This window comes from Podarcis liolepis (assembly GCF_965112155.1).
Source record: "Podarcis liolepis genome assembly, chromosome: 3".
NCBI lineage: Eukaryota > Metazoa > Chordata > Lepidosauria > Squamata > Lacertidae > Podarcis > Podarcis liolepis.
This window is the reverse complement of record NC_139557.1, coordinates 84,858,662-84,872,643: the sequence shown is the minus strand read 5'-3', so window position 1 is coordinate 84,872,643 and position 13,982 is coordinate 84,858,662. Positions and strand designations below refer to the sequence as shown.

At 43.4% G+C, this 13,982-nt stretch overlaps 1 protein-coding gene across 2 annotated transcripts in view; it reads left to right on the top strand.

The window, feature by feature from the left end:
- XPO5 (exportin 5) overlaps window positions 1–13,982 on the top strand; it is a 34,988-nt gene that overhangs the window by 17,580 nt on the left and 3,426 nt on the right. The window contains exons 18-29 of one of the 2 annotated variants that reach the window (XM_083497099.1): window positions 297–496; window positions 693–792; window positions 1,792–1,973; window positions 6,631–6,731; window positions 8,398–8,494; window positions 9,079–9,215; window positions 9,846–9,943; window positions 10,771–10,817; window positions 11,643–11,740; window positions 13,063–13,125; window positions 13,284–13,366; window positions 13,780–13,887. In XM_083497099.1, coding sequence (XP_083353225.1) covers window positions 297–496; window positions 693–792; window positions 1,792–1,973; window positions 6,631–6,731; window positions 8,398–8,494; window positions 9,079–9,215; window positions 9,846–9,943; window positions 10,771–10,817; window positions 11,643–11,740; window positions 13,063–13,125; window positions 13,284–13,366; window positions 13,780–13,887 — 1,314 coding nt within the window. The remainder of the gene's footprint in view (window positions 1–296; window positions 497–692; window positions 793–1,791; window positions 1,974–6,630; window positions 6,732–8,397; window positions 8,495–9,078; window positions 9,216–9,845; window positions 9,944–10,770; window positions 10,818–11,642; window positions 11,741–13,062; window positions 13,126–13,283; window positions 13,367–13,779; window positions 13,888–13,982) is intronic. The other variant, XM_083497100.1, reaches the window with a different exon arrangement.

The following is a 13,982-nucleotide window of genomic DNA, read 5'->3' as shown; positions in this document are numbered from 1 at the left end:
AAAGATTAAGAGGACAGAGGCTTGACAGAAATATTTAGAAGTTGCTAAAAAAACTTTGGACATTGGGATGCAGAAAGGGGGAGGTATGGGGGAGTCTGAGAAACAAGGTTCATGAAAAAAGGTTATGAAATTATACGTGTTTGTATGTCTCTTTATATGTTTGTATTGTTTTAAAAATTTTGTAAAACCAATAAAAATTTTATAAAAAAAAAAAGGAATTCCACATGTATTCAAGAAGTCAAGTTTTGTGTGATTCTGTCAGTTGACTGACCTTTGCTTGAATCTGTTTCTTCTAGCCAAACTTTGACATGCTGTATAACCATGTAAAGCAGCTGCTCTCCAATGAGCTACTCCTGACCCAGATGGAGAAGTGTGCTCTCATGGAAGCCCTAGTCCTCGTCAGCAACCAGTTTAAGGACTACCCACGGCAGAAGGTTTTCTTGGAAGAACTCATGTCTCCTGTCACAAACTTGTGGCTGTCTGAAGAAATGAGGAGGTGCGAGGACTTCCTCCGTTCTTTCTCTAATGTAGTACAGTGGGGGCAGGCGGGAATTACAGTGCTAGGCTGTAAGATTTAATAATATCCTGTACAAGAATCACACCAGCAATCCAGATCATGAGATTTGGCAACATAATCTTACACAGCTCTCAAGCTGAATCTGACTTCTTCCTCTCTTTCTCTTTCTGTTAAGAGTCCTGACGAATCCTGAAGAGTTTGTCCGCTATGTTGGTGCTGATAATAAACTTACAGACCCAGCCATGGAAGATCCCTGTGGCCTAAACCGTTCTAGAGTAAGTAGTTATTAAGCATGAACCTTAGAGAAGGGGGATTTAGCTGTTTTCTGGAATATTTCTCCTTGCTCAGTAGATGCGTAGTCTTTGCTATTTCATAAAGGACTTTTTGAGCATATATCATCTCTGGAAAAAAAGAAAAGCTGAAACATCTGGGATCTGGAACATTTTCGAGAATGAGAGCTAGAGTGGGGTTTTTTCTGCCTCTTTTATCTATATTGTTTTGGCTGGACCTCCTACAAAGGAATTTATAAGTGACATGGCCTAACCAACAGCTAGTTTTGTTTCTTGTTTTAATCCTGAACTACTAAAAGCAGTCAAATAGCAGATGGTTTCTGCTGTACAGCTACATAAAAGTCATAGAATCCTAGAACTGTAGAGTTGGAAGGGATCCCAAGGGTGATCTAGTCCAGCTCCCTGCAATGCAGGAATCTCAACAAGAACATCCATGACAGATGGCCATCCAGCCTCTGCTTAAAAACCTCCAGTGAAAGAGAGTCCACAACGTCCCGAGGGCGTCTGCTCCACTGTTTTAACAGCTGTTACTGTCAGAAAGTTCTTCCTGTTGTTTAGTCGGAATCTCCTTCCTTGAGACCTTTGGGTATAGGGCAGTATAGAAATAAAACAAGCAAATAAATAAATTGAAGCCATTGTCAGAGGTTTTTATACACACAGCCCCATGTGCATCTTTCCATTGTCCATTCAGACAAGCAAAAGGCATTCAGTGACACATAGCCAACTAAGCAAAACCACTTAAGGAGGATGCTGAACAGGGTCAGTGAGAGCTGTGGTCTGGGGAGGCTCCCGAGGGCCAAGTAGGCAGCCCCGAAGGGCCAGATTTCCTTCCCCTCTCCCATGCCCAAGGTTTTCATAGAGGCAGAAAGCAGTCTTACCTAGTTGCTATATTGAGAAGTTCCAAGGAAAGTGACTCCTTCGGCCTCTTGTTGTTCTTTCTCTTTAACCCTTTGAATCTTTCCTTCTTTGTTTGTTTCCCTATAGATAAGCTTTTGTGTGTATACCATTCTGGGCGTTATAAAACGGGCTCGTTGGCCTGCTTCCTTGGAAGAGGCGAAGGCTGGAGGATTTGTGGTTGGGTACATGTCTAATGGCAGTCCAATCTACCGTAATCCCTGCTCTGTGCAGGTCCTGAAACTGTTTGACAACTTGCTTGCGCTCATAAGGTGGGTCAGCTCAGCTTGATAACAGTCTCGTAGTGAAAATGCTATGTACTCTGAGCAGTGTGTTTCCTCATTGGAGCCAATTCAGCTCTTGCATATTGAAATTTTGTAAGGAAGTAGATAAGGGGAAAGAAACCCAGTTCTACCCTGCACATATCATAGAATTGTAGAGTTGGAAGGGACCCCTGAGGGTCATCTGGTCCAATCCCTTGCAGCGCAGGAATCATGTTCACAGCTGTCCCTGGGTGGGCTTGAACCACCAGCCTTCTGGTTAACAGCCCAACACACTTACTTGTGGGAATTCTTATTGGAGGAGGTGTCCCCAAATTTCATTGAACATAAAATTAAAACACAGCTTGCTGCCTCCACTCCTTGTTGTTGTGCATGGTCTCGTTACTCTTCCTGAAGATAGAAATTGGAGAGGAGAGTGCAAATCAACCTTACTCGGTGAAGTTGTTTGTGGTGGTCTGGGGAACATTGTGATGACCTGTTCCCTGATCGCTAAAATGGCAGCACTTGTGAAACCGTAACAAGGAGCGATCCTGACAGTCATGGTATATGTGGGTTATCAACTGCATTTGAGAGATTTATTAATAATAATTATTATTATATTATTATTTATACCCTGTCCATCTGGCTGGGTTGCTCCAGCCACTCTGGGGCAATTGCCACGAGAAATTTCTCCCCCATTTTTGTCTTCTTGAAGATTATATATTTTTCATGGAGGAGAAGGCTATTAGTAGCTACTTGCTATGATGACTATGTGCTGCCCTCAGTATTGGAGGTAACATGCCTCTGAATACCAATTGTTAGGGGAATAACGTTGCACTCATGTCCTGCTTGCACTCAGTTTCCCATTGGCTTCTGGCTGGCCATTTTGAGAACAGGATGTTAGCCTAGTTGGATTGTTGGTATGATCCAGCAGGGCTCCTCTTGTGTTTTTAGGTTCTTTGAAGCTGTTATGGCTAACAGTATCTAAGTGGTTTCAAAAATCCATAGACAACAGACATCTAACAAAAATGGGTGGCAGTGTGTATTCTGATTCTCAAACTGGTTATTACTTCCAATTCCCCCCCCCCCCCCAAAAAAAAGATGGAGATCTGTGACAAGGACATTATTTGCCTGGCTTCTTGTGTGCCTTCTCCGAGAAATAGGGTAAATGGGCACTTTTGGACAGGAAACTAGGCTAGGTGAGCCTTTGAACTCATCTATAATGGCAGCACCATATGCTCTTGTGACTAGCAGTGGAGGTGATGTCATCTACTAGAATCAAAAGAGACTTAAACAAGGGATGGGAAGTGAAATCATTAGGGTTTCTTTTATTTTATTGTAAAGCCCACATGGAAGCTCTTTAGCTGAACAGTTAAAAATGTATCTAATAGAGATACTGAGCCTTGACCATGGTAATCTGTATTTTTATCTTTATCCACCCTGGAAATAATTATATCAAAGGGTGGCATATGAATTGTCTAAATAAATATTTTCCTTTGACTTGGATGAATTGCCAAGCATTTCATGGCAATGGCACCAGTTAATGCACAATTTTCTGCCTAATGGAGCTTACGGTAGCCAATCCATAACTACATAGTTTTTTGGATGCTATTGTGATAAAAGGCCAAGAGCTTCCACCTTTTTATGTTAACAGCTCTCAGGTGAACTTAGCTTACACAATTATTCAAATTTTAAAAAAAGGAAATGGGAGGGGAGTCAAATATGAGCTTGAGTAGGCCCTTGCCTATGCTGTCTTAGACCACATCGCAGCACTACTGTGAATTATGGTAGCTTGCAGGATGATGAGAATGTCAAGTAAATGGTTGCACTTGTTCTTTGGGGGTTTTGCATGGTGCCTTGTGCTCAATGTGTGGCAGGTAAAGCTGTGGATACAGCTCACAGTCTGCACAAAGGTAAGCTAAGTGTGTTAAACATTCTCTGCTATGCCCTTGAGAAGATGAACAATTCATTATATACCCTTAGCATGTAAGTAGCTTAAATATATGGAAATCTTCTGTTTAGGGAATCCATGCTTAACAGTTATATTAGCTTCATATCTGCATCTTATTGGATATATATAGTTTTGCTCTGTTACCTATTAAATGCAGAATACCTCCTTTTACTCCCTTTGGTACTTCATTTTCCCTAACCAGCTTTTATTGTTTTGTTGCTGTTTTTATTTTGTTAGAAATTATTGAACCAGACTAATGGTTCCTTTTGTAGAGATCTCATGAGACCCTTTGTGCTCACCTGCTGTCTCCTGGTCCCATGAGATCTTTATGCACAAGAGTGAATGAAACAGGTTAGCCTGTATGCAGCTATGGGACTGTTCTGTGATTTGGCATGTAAGGACTTCATTAATCAGCCTGCGGAGGCAATCCTAATACTGCTAAAATGCAGACTCCTAGAGGGAAAGAGCAGTCTGGCAGAATGGGAAAGGGATGGGGAGAGAGTATGTTGGAAAACATTGTAAATAGGCAGCAGTTTGCGGGGTGGGATGGGGACTGCAGAAGGCAATGGGGGCAAGCTTCTGCTGAGGGGAAAGGTTTTTCACTGTTGTTTTTCTTGGATTTTAAAAAACGTAATGCTCATGTGGCCTTGGTAAACATTCTCCACATCCAGATTGGCTTTCAAGGGTCCTAGTAATTATTATATTGGATCATTCTGGAAACATTAAAACACACCAGTTAAAATCCTGCATTGATTAATGTGTCACATGTTAAATGGTCTTGCTTCAAACCTAATGTGTGGTAGTACATACATTGGTAAAATCATAAGATAGTAAGATGAACATTGAGATCTACAGGGCACTAAATGAATAACATAATGAATAAAACTTTGAATAACTTGGAATAATTTTTCTATCTGTTCACTGCTATTTCCAGATCTTAAATTCTATTCCACGTTAGTTTTTGATAGTAGGTATTAAAAAATTCTATTTTGGCATATGCAACAGCATTGGCCTAGTTTCAAGATATGCTTCAAAAGACTGACCTCTGTGAGCTAGCGTCAGTCATGTAATGAGAGTAATCCACAATAGCACCAAGCTGCAGAGGTGAAACTGACTACCAGTATTCTTGGCACACCTGGCCTCACCAGCAGGGATCTTCATGACCCTCTGATTTACTGCTGAGAGCTTCATCCTTGCCTTTAAGGAAGGCATATGGTATTTTACAGAGGCCAGGCTGTGGCGTTCATACTCGGTTTATGCATGCTCCACAACCATGCATCCTGTGCTTCCTATTCTGATGTTGATCAAATACTTTAGTTTGGGTCTGACCCAAAAGCCATCTTAGCTACAGCAATAAGATTTCAAACAACATATTTGTAAGTGTTAACATTCAGTGCTGTGAAAAGGGTTCTGGTTGCTATATTGGGATGTATAAGACCTCTAAGGCAGCATTTCCCCATTCTCTTCACAGTTAGTATAGTCAGGGTAGCACAAATGATTAAACAATAAAGTCCTCTATATAGTGTTTGCAGGCTTTTGCCAAAACACGTCGTCACTTAGTCTTCATAATACGATGCTTCTCCTCTCTTGCAGCCTCTGTTAGCACCCCTTGAAATGAATGGGCAGTTCACACCTCAGAACTATTGTTCCAGGCTGTCTGCAAGCTCAGGCAAACATCGCTGCATTGGTTGCACTTTGATCACATTCTTGGAAGGTTTTGTCTTCACAAGCATAGAGACTTCCTTTAGAGACTTCTAAAAATGAAAGATGAGACTCTGGAGGGCAATTGAGAGGCCTGCCCCTGCCACCCAACGTCCTAGTCCTTTGTTACCCCTGTACCCTCACACTTTGGGGGGGAAACGCTGCTCTAGAGGGAGATACTGAGTTACCGTTGATCACCTCTAGCAGCAGGTACAGTGGCATTGCAATGTTGGCGGAGGCTGTTGGGCCGTTTGGCTGCAGAATTTGTGCTGTGTGCAGTTGCCGAAGCCCTGAGTGGAGGTCTGTGGTCTCAAAGGAGAGAGGTAGGTGAGACAGAGACCCTTCTCCCCACCCCACCCCCACTCAGATGACACATCTAGCAGGTGAGGGACCCTGCGATAGCCTTGATGGCAAGAGAGAAGCCATCTGGGGCTGGACAGAGGCTCCTCCCTGGCAGCGTGGTGTGGACAATGCAGAGCTGTTCTCCTTTTCAGGGGGTCATCTCTCTGCCACACAGCTGCTTACAGCATACAAGCACATCACTTAAGAGCTTTATATTCCTCCAGCGTCAGCTGCCATTGCAGGGACTGTGATCCCTCCTCGGAGAGGCACTCTGTGTCTTTCAGAGGTGGGATGGCCTCTCCTTTGCTGCTCAGCGGGTGCAGAGCAGTTTGCTAGAAGCAGAATTTGCCTGCGGGTTCCAAGGCCTCTCTCCGATTGTGGCCTTTGATGGTGTCATTGCAGCCAGTATTTCAAAGGGCTGAGGTGAGGTGAACAGAGGGTAACTGTTGTGTGGGGCAGCTGGTACCCTCTGTGTGATAAAGCGGAGACTTCTCCATGTCCCCAAGAGAGTATAGTGATTTTATTGGTAAGGAAGGGGGATCCCATGCACAAGTGCATGGTCTCGCCTTCCTCATCACCAGACACAGGAGCTGTTCGTAAGATGATGGTGGCTTCCTGCTGCCAAGCAGCTGTTAGGTACAACTTGTGACTGTGCAACATCCTGCTCTCTTCCAGGACTCATAACAATCTGTATATGCCAGAGATGGTGTCCAGGTTTGGGGAAACCTTTGCAAAGGCCTTAGACCTGCTGGAAGTGGAGAAGAATGCCATCCTAGGTAAGTATCTGCTCCTCTTCATTGCACTTCTACACCTTGTGTGTTAATCTTTACAGCTGCTGTGTTCTCTTCAAGATGCAGAAATTGTTACCTTAGCTGCAGTCAGGGGCATTCTGCTTAAAACAACTATATGCTGCGTTTCTCTAGCTCAACAAGAGTTTGAAGTAGGCCTAGGCAAATGTAGTTACCCAAGGGGTGAGCTCCTGCCTACTTGTCTGCCTGCCTGCCTGCCATGTGTGTGAGAGAGCAACATTTTTTGTGCAAGATTTTTGCTGCCTTGATTTTTGCTGGAAATAGGAATAGGCAGCATGTCATATAATGACTGTGCAAGTATTGCTAAACTGTGATTTAATGGTGCATGCATGAGCAGGAAGGAGCTGCCCTGATCCTTGGGCTGCCCACACACAAGAAAAAGACCTCAGCAGAATTTTGTTTTCATTCCCATGAAACGTGGTTTGTTGTTCTGTACAAGCCAGAGTCTGGAGTTTAAAACAAATTCATTTCCCTTGTGTCACTCAAGATATGTTCTAAGCCTTTGATTTGCCTAGTTTTTCTAGCAAGATCAAAGAAGTCCCTGGCCCAAGAGAAAGGCTTTTTATTTTCTAGCTGACTTATTTGCCATCTCCTGGCTCAGTTGAGGAGGTTGAATTGGCTTAATAACACACAGGTTCACCATTTTCTGGTGGCCCATCACCAAGAGGCTTTCCAGATCTTAACTCTCGACCCAAGGGTCAGGAACCTCAGGCCCAGGGGCCTAATGTGGCCTTTCGGGCGTTTCTGACCTCCTCACAGCCCACACGCCTCACAAGACTTTTTCCGCCACCCTCCTGCAGTGCTTTTGTGTGACTGGAATGTGTCCCTGAACTGTGGTACTGCCTCTTGCTTGGTCTGGATGGAAAGGAGGGTGGGTATATGTGTCGAAACCTCTGACTTGCAGGGCTAAAATGTTGCCTACTGTACAAAAGGAAGAGTCACATCCGTTGCTGCTCCCACTTACGCCTTTAGCGCTGCCCCCACCATTGATATGCATCTGCCAGAAGGTTGCCCATGAGTGAATGCAGCCTTGGGACTGAAGAAGGTTCCTTACTTCTGCTCTAAATCCACCACATTTTCAGAGGAGGGTTGACTTTTAGTGATGATCTGTACAATTGTGACATGGAGCTGGATTCTAATTCTGCCTCAGGGCCACTTCTTATATAAAGCTTTCAATGTGGCTAGCTCTATGTACCTATGTAGCCTGTGCTCATGTCATGCCAGGTAGAGACGACTGCTTTAGATTTGTTTTGCAAAGGATCTTCTAAACCATTTCAGGCACTGATGCATCTTAAGTTATACAATCTCTGACGCAGGTAGAAATGTATATGATTAGAATGTCCAAGTTGCTTTTGAGAAATTGTTAAAACATGCCAGCTTTCTTCTAGTTCAGCCTGAGGTAATGTGACATTTTTTTCTGGCCTTCCTATCAGTTTTTAAAGCTGTAGCAGCAGCATTTCTCTAGATAGACCCTGCAACCCTGATTATATATCCACATCTGTGTTTGCTCCTTTGGTTGGCTCCCCAAACATTCTCATTCCACGGTTTCCTGTAATAATGTTTTTTTCTTTCATTAGCATTCATTTGCTTGTGGAGATGAATCTATTCACCGATAATATTTCACTCTTTTTAGGCCTTCCTCAGCCCCTGCTGGAAATTTATGACTCTCCTGTTTACAAAACAGTGCTGGAAAGGATGCAGGGCTTTTTTTGTACCCTGTATGACAACTGGTAAGAACTTCAATGATTTAGGAAAATAAACTTGTGGAATGCACAAAAACAGCAGCAGATCAAAAGGCATACAGTGCAGTTTGGTGCCCTTTAACTACTATAATTTCTTGTCTCACGAAATTTTATTGCCTCATTCAATAAAACCATCACCGTCCTGGGAGCTGTTGGTGCAGCCTCACTCCCACCACCTTCCCTGGGCCTACTTAAGAAAGACCTGTGTGCCCTGAGGGAAGCCAGAAACAAGGAACCCCAGACAAGGAAACAGGCCATCGACTCCTGAGGTTGGCCTGAGAATATTTTGTACCAATTGTTTGTTCTAATATTTTAAATGTGTAAAGCACCTTGGGTGCCTCGGCCCTTGGGACAAAAGGGTTGGTATCAGTTTATGTCCTGCCTGTAAGCTTTGTAGGAATTTCCGGCTGATCACTGTCAGAGACAGAATGCTGGACTAGTTGGACTTTGACCCCAAAAGGCACTCCTCCTTTTCACAAATGAATAAGCAAACACAAATCTGTATCATCAGAGCAGAATGTCTTCTAACCTTCATGTTTGTTGTCTAAATTGAATTGTCTTTTGAATTGCAGTTTCCATGTCCTGGGGAATGCTGGCTCTTCAATGCAGCAAGATTTCTACACAGTAGAGGGCCTAGCTACTGAGCTGCTCAACTCTGCTTTTCTCAACCTAAACAACATCCCTGACTATAGACTCCGCCCCATGCTTCGTATCCTTTATCTGCTGTTTGTTGCTAGGCTCTCCTTCCAAAATCAGTTTTGACTTCCTCTCTTTGTCCATGACATGAGAGGTCTTCTTTTCAAAATAGCACTAACGATTTCCTGCTCCCTTTGCCTTCCTTCTGCACCTGACCACTCCTAGTGCAGATAGTTCACTTCTCAGAAAAATATCTGGAAAAGAGCATCTTCAGAATATCTGGAGTTCCCAGTAAATGATTTTCATGTCCAAACAACCACAGCAACCATCCTAGTTCTTCATCTTCACTTTCAACCAAAATGGTAGGAAGCCCAGTTTGCAGAACTTGTGACCCTCTTCAGAATTCAGCCCTCCAACCATGTATTGTGGCCTGCCATGTGTTTAACTCCCTTTTTTTTCAAGGAATAAAAAGCCTGTATAAATCAGCCTTTCTTCTCAATTCAGATTTATGGAGCATTTTAAGTAGGAGCGGTTTGTGCAGTTGCCTGTACCAATCAGGCTTTGGGATTTCTGGTGATTGAGTTGGTCTCCTAGTCTGTTTATCATTAAAGGAGAGCTTCAGCCACAGGGCTGGGTGGTTCAGTAGTTTGTCGTGTGGAAATGCTAATGCTTATGCTAGACTTCTTTAACTCACTCCGCACAGGTGTGTTTGTGAAGCCCTTGGTCCTTTCCTGTCCATCTGAACACTATGAATCTCTTATCTGTCCTATACTTGGACCACTCTTCACCTACTTGTATGTGGTAAGAAACAGCATGTGTATGACTTGCATCATTTGCTGCTGTTACTGGCCAGGGCTTCCAGACTTCGTTGTCGTTCTGGGTTCTGAAATGTATTTCTTACATTTACATCCTGCCCCTTCTCCAGAGAGCCCCGAGTTTCACTTCAGCAATATTGTATGAAGCAGGTTAAACTGGGATAGAATTTATTAAATTTGGTCACAGACCAGTTCCAGCTCACATATAATATCAGGGAAGTCATAAAACATGATAGGGATACATTTGAATTTGCAATTGGGTATAACAGGGGCAATACAGATATAGCAGCAGTTAAAAATATGTAAGTTAAATCTTAATCACTAAAATATAACCTAAAATTGTTAAACTGGGATATGGTGGCTTGCCCAAATACTTAGGTAATACTATCGTTGGGGACACATTTTAACCAGGTTTCCTGAATGCAAGACAACTCTCTAGAGACTAATGGTCACTGGCTCAGGCTTCAGATTTTAGCCCAACAACGAGGTCTAGGAGGCGTCATACTCTGTAGCAAGGTGAAGCTTAGTGAAATCTCAAAAGCTGAAGGGGCTGAGAGGTGCAGCTGAGCAAAATGTCTTGTAGGGAAAGGGAAGGCTTTCATGCCCTGCATAGTTCTCTGCTCATTTCCATAAATAGCAGAATCAGAATTGATAGCAGAATCAGAATTTGCATAATTTAAATAGATTACCAAATTCAGTTTTTATTGTCACATAATTTGGGTTCCCTTGACATGGAACACACACAGCCCTGAGTGTATCTCATTGATTGCCTTCATATTATGCTACTGTTCTTTCTTTGTTCCTTTCTGTCAGAGGCTGTCCCAAAAATGGCAGGTGATCAACCAGCGAAGTGTGCTTTGGTAAGTGTGATGGCTTAAAAGAAACGAGGGGGACTGCTACTCAAAAATGCCACTTGATGTCTGCACTACTGCAGTCTCTCTTGAAGGGGGCAACCAAAGCCGTAACATTTTCTAAAACACCTAACACCGACTAAAAGATGTGGGGAAATTAAAAGGTTTTCACCTTGTGCCCAGAGGTCAAAGAATTCAGAATATCTTTTCTAAGGAGAGTGCTCCAAGTTCTGGGTGCCGCAACCAAAAAGATCCTTTCCCATGCTTCCTCTGATTGTGGAAGTGCCTAGAGAAGGGCTCTACCGACAGTGTCTAGTATCAGGCAGCTTCATAGGAGTGCAAACAGTCTTTTAGATTACCTGGGTCCCAAGCAGTTATGGTTAAGACCAGCAGCTTGAATTATGTTCATAAATAGGCCAGAAACAGTGAGAGATGTTCCTTGCGGCTGTATTTTGCACCATTTTAAATAGCCAAGTACTCATCAAAGGTAGCCCCACATATAATACATTAAAATAGCATAACCTGAGTGTTCTGAGGGCAACAATAACAAATACCAGATTGCTTCTGTCCAGGGTAAACGGACATCTACCTGAGCTGTGTTTTCTGTCACAGATAACCATTTGGGCATCAAAAGTAAAGGATAGATCTAATTGCACCCCAAGTTATGAACCTGATCCTTTAGGAGAGTGCAACCCTGCCTAGGACAGACTGAACCTCACTGCCCAGGACAGATGAGCTACCCATCAACATTACCTTCATCTTGGTGATGCTATCATGCTCAGCTTCAGTTGTAGTCTATCTTGCGTTTTTAAAATTGATCGTCTTTTCCTTCAGCAGTGACGAAGATGCAGCAGATGACAACCCAGAATCCCAAGAGATGTTAGAGGAGCAGCTAGTTAGGGTGCTTACCCGAGAAGTTGTGGATCTAATTGGTGAGAGAAACTAGTAGGTTGCATGAAAAGCCTGGGCCATCTGTAGTATGTCTCTCTGAGCAAAATAAATTCCAGTAGTATGTTCTGGGATTTGTGGGACCACAGTGGCTTGTTGTGACAATTCTTAATCTTATTCTTCATGCTCCAAAAGTGCTTCCATTGTCAAAGCTGTCATTTTTCAGTCTTACGCTGCACACCCAATTTAGGCCTAAATAGGGCCTAGAATACTGGTTTTCAGTCTGTGTTCCTTGGAAGTTTATTAATTCCTTAATTGGAGAAAATGGTAGTGAGAGACAAGCTGCCCAAAATGTATGGCAACGGAGTTGGGCATGTTGTACATCACACTACATTTTCACACAGGGTGGCAGCAAGGCCAAAACAATTCTGCCAGCACCTTGTGGGATCTGATAGCATGACCTAAAATGTGGCCCAGAATCCTTTGCAATTTGTGGTGGTTTTGCAGTAGAGGGACAGGACTTCCTTAGCAGATAAATGGCTGTAGAAATTGTTCCCTGAGAATAAGGAGTTTGAAAGCTACTGGCCTAAATAACTGCCATCCTTTTTGGAATTGGGTCTTATAGCTTCCTTTGACATTTGGTTTAGGTGTTCAAGACACATAACCAAGCAATAGCCTTTCTCTAGTGACCTCCAAAGTGCTTCATATGTAGGTTTCCAACCATACCAAACCTCTCACCCTGATGGGAGGCTTGGAGGAAATACTGTCCCATTTGAAATACATTTTGCTCTGCAAAGGTGGTTTTCACTCCTTTCCTCCTAATATGCCTTATTATCAATATGTAGTAATATCTTCCTATAGACATAAAAATGCAAGGCTGTCATCATGCATAGCTCCCATTGGAAATCCCATCCTAAATTTGTGTGAAGTCAGGGTGGGGTAAGGTGTGAGAGGAGAAAGAGGCCAGAGGTTCCCACAGGAGTGGCCTATGTGAAAGGGAAATTACACAAAGGATGGGGGAGGACACACGAACACGGGGGCGAAGGTGAGAATGAGTACAAAGTGAGACTGGAGAATAGAAGAGAGGTGGTTTTAGAAATGGGGTGGGGAAGGTGAAAAGTGAACTTAGTTGTTGCTTCAGGTGAGAAGGGGAAGCCCTAGGAGGTTAATGTAGAGGAATGCAAGGGGGATTGGCTAACAGAGTAAGGAGGGCACAGCCTCCAGTGCATTGATATACATTATATACATATAAAGGCATTGCAAAGGAAGAATTAAGTTGGGTAGTCCTGAGGGGGATGTGTAATGTCTTGTAAAGTTTTTTTTCTGTGAATATCTCACATTTCCCCCTCCCCTGGTGTATTTGCAGCTGTTTGCTGTGTCGCAAAGAAGGGTGCTGAGCAGAACAGTGCTGTTGCTGCAGATGGAGATGGTGCGTAAACGGATTGTCCTTTCTGTTCCACATTTGAGGTCTATTCTGGATCAGATTAATCATTAAGCTAAGAAATCAATGGGCTCTCAGTTTCCCACCTCAGCCATGAAGCTGAGGTTCCATGAAGAATGCATTCACATCGCCTTTTTTCCCCATAGATGAGGAGATGATGTCTACAGAGGTGACTCCACCATCTAATTCTGAGCTCACTGAATTGGGCAAGTGTTTGATGAAGCAAGAGGTAAGGAAGCTGAGCTTCCATTCCTTCCCCATGTTGTGTGCACATTTTGAAAGAGACTTTCCTTTAGTAGACCCTTCTATGCCTAAAACAGAGCTCTGAACTTTTATTGGAGAAACCCTTGGCCTTAGAAATTCAGTAACAGTTGTGAGCTTCAGTCAGCCAAATGTGCCCTCCACATATCAAGGTTCCTGGGCAAATCTGAGTCCGAGGTGGCTGATTGTCCTGGACGAACTGGAAGGGCATCAGGGAGCTTTCATGGCTGATATGATCATAAATCCTTTTTCAGCCTTTTTTACTTTGGCCTTCTTCAATATCACAGCACATTGTACAATACTTAGACTCAAGAGCCTTTGTTCTCAGGAACCAAGAACAAATCTCACAGGCTGCCACGTGTCTGTCTTTTCTCTCTCCAGAATGTCTGCAGTGCGCTGCTGGTTACAGCCTTCACATCCCTTTCATGGAAGGATACATTGTCCTGCCAAAGAACTACCACAAATCTGTGCTGGCCGCTGCTTAAAGAGGTGCTTCCATTACAGGGGCTAGTAGGGTGGAGTGTGGTGAAGATGAATATGGCCAAGAGTTAGTGATTCCTTTTGGGCACAGTGTGCATAGTATG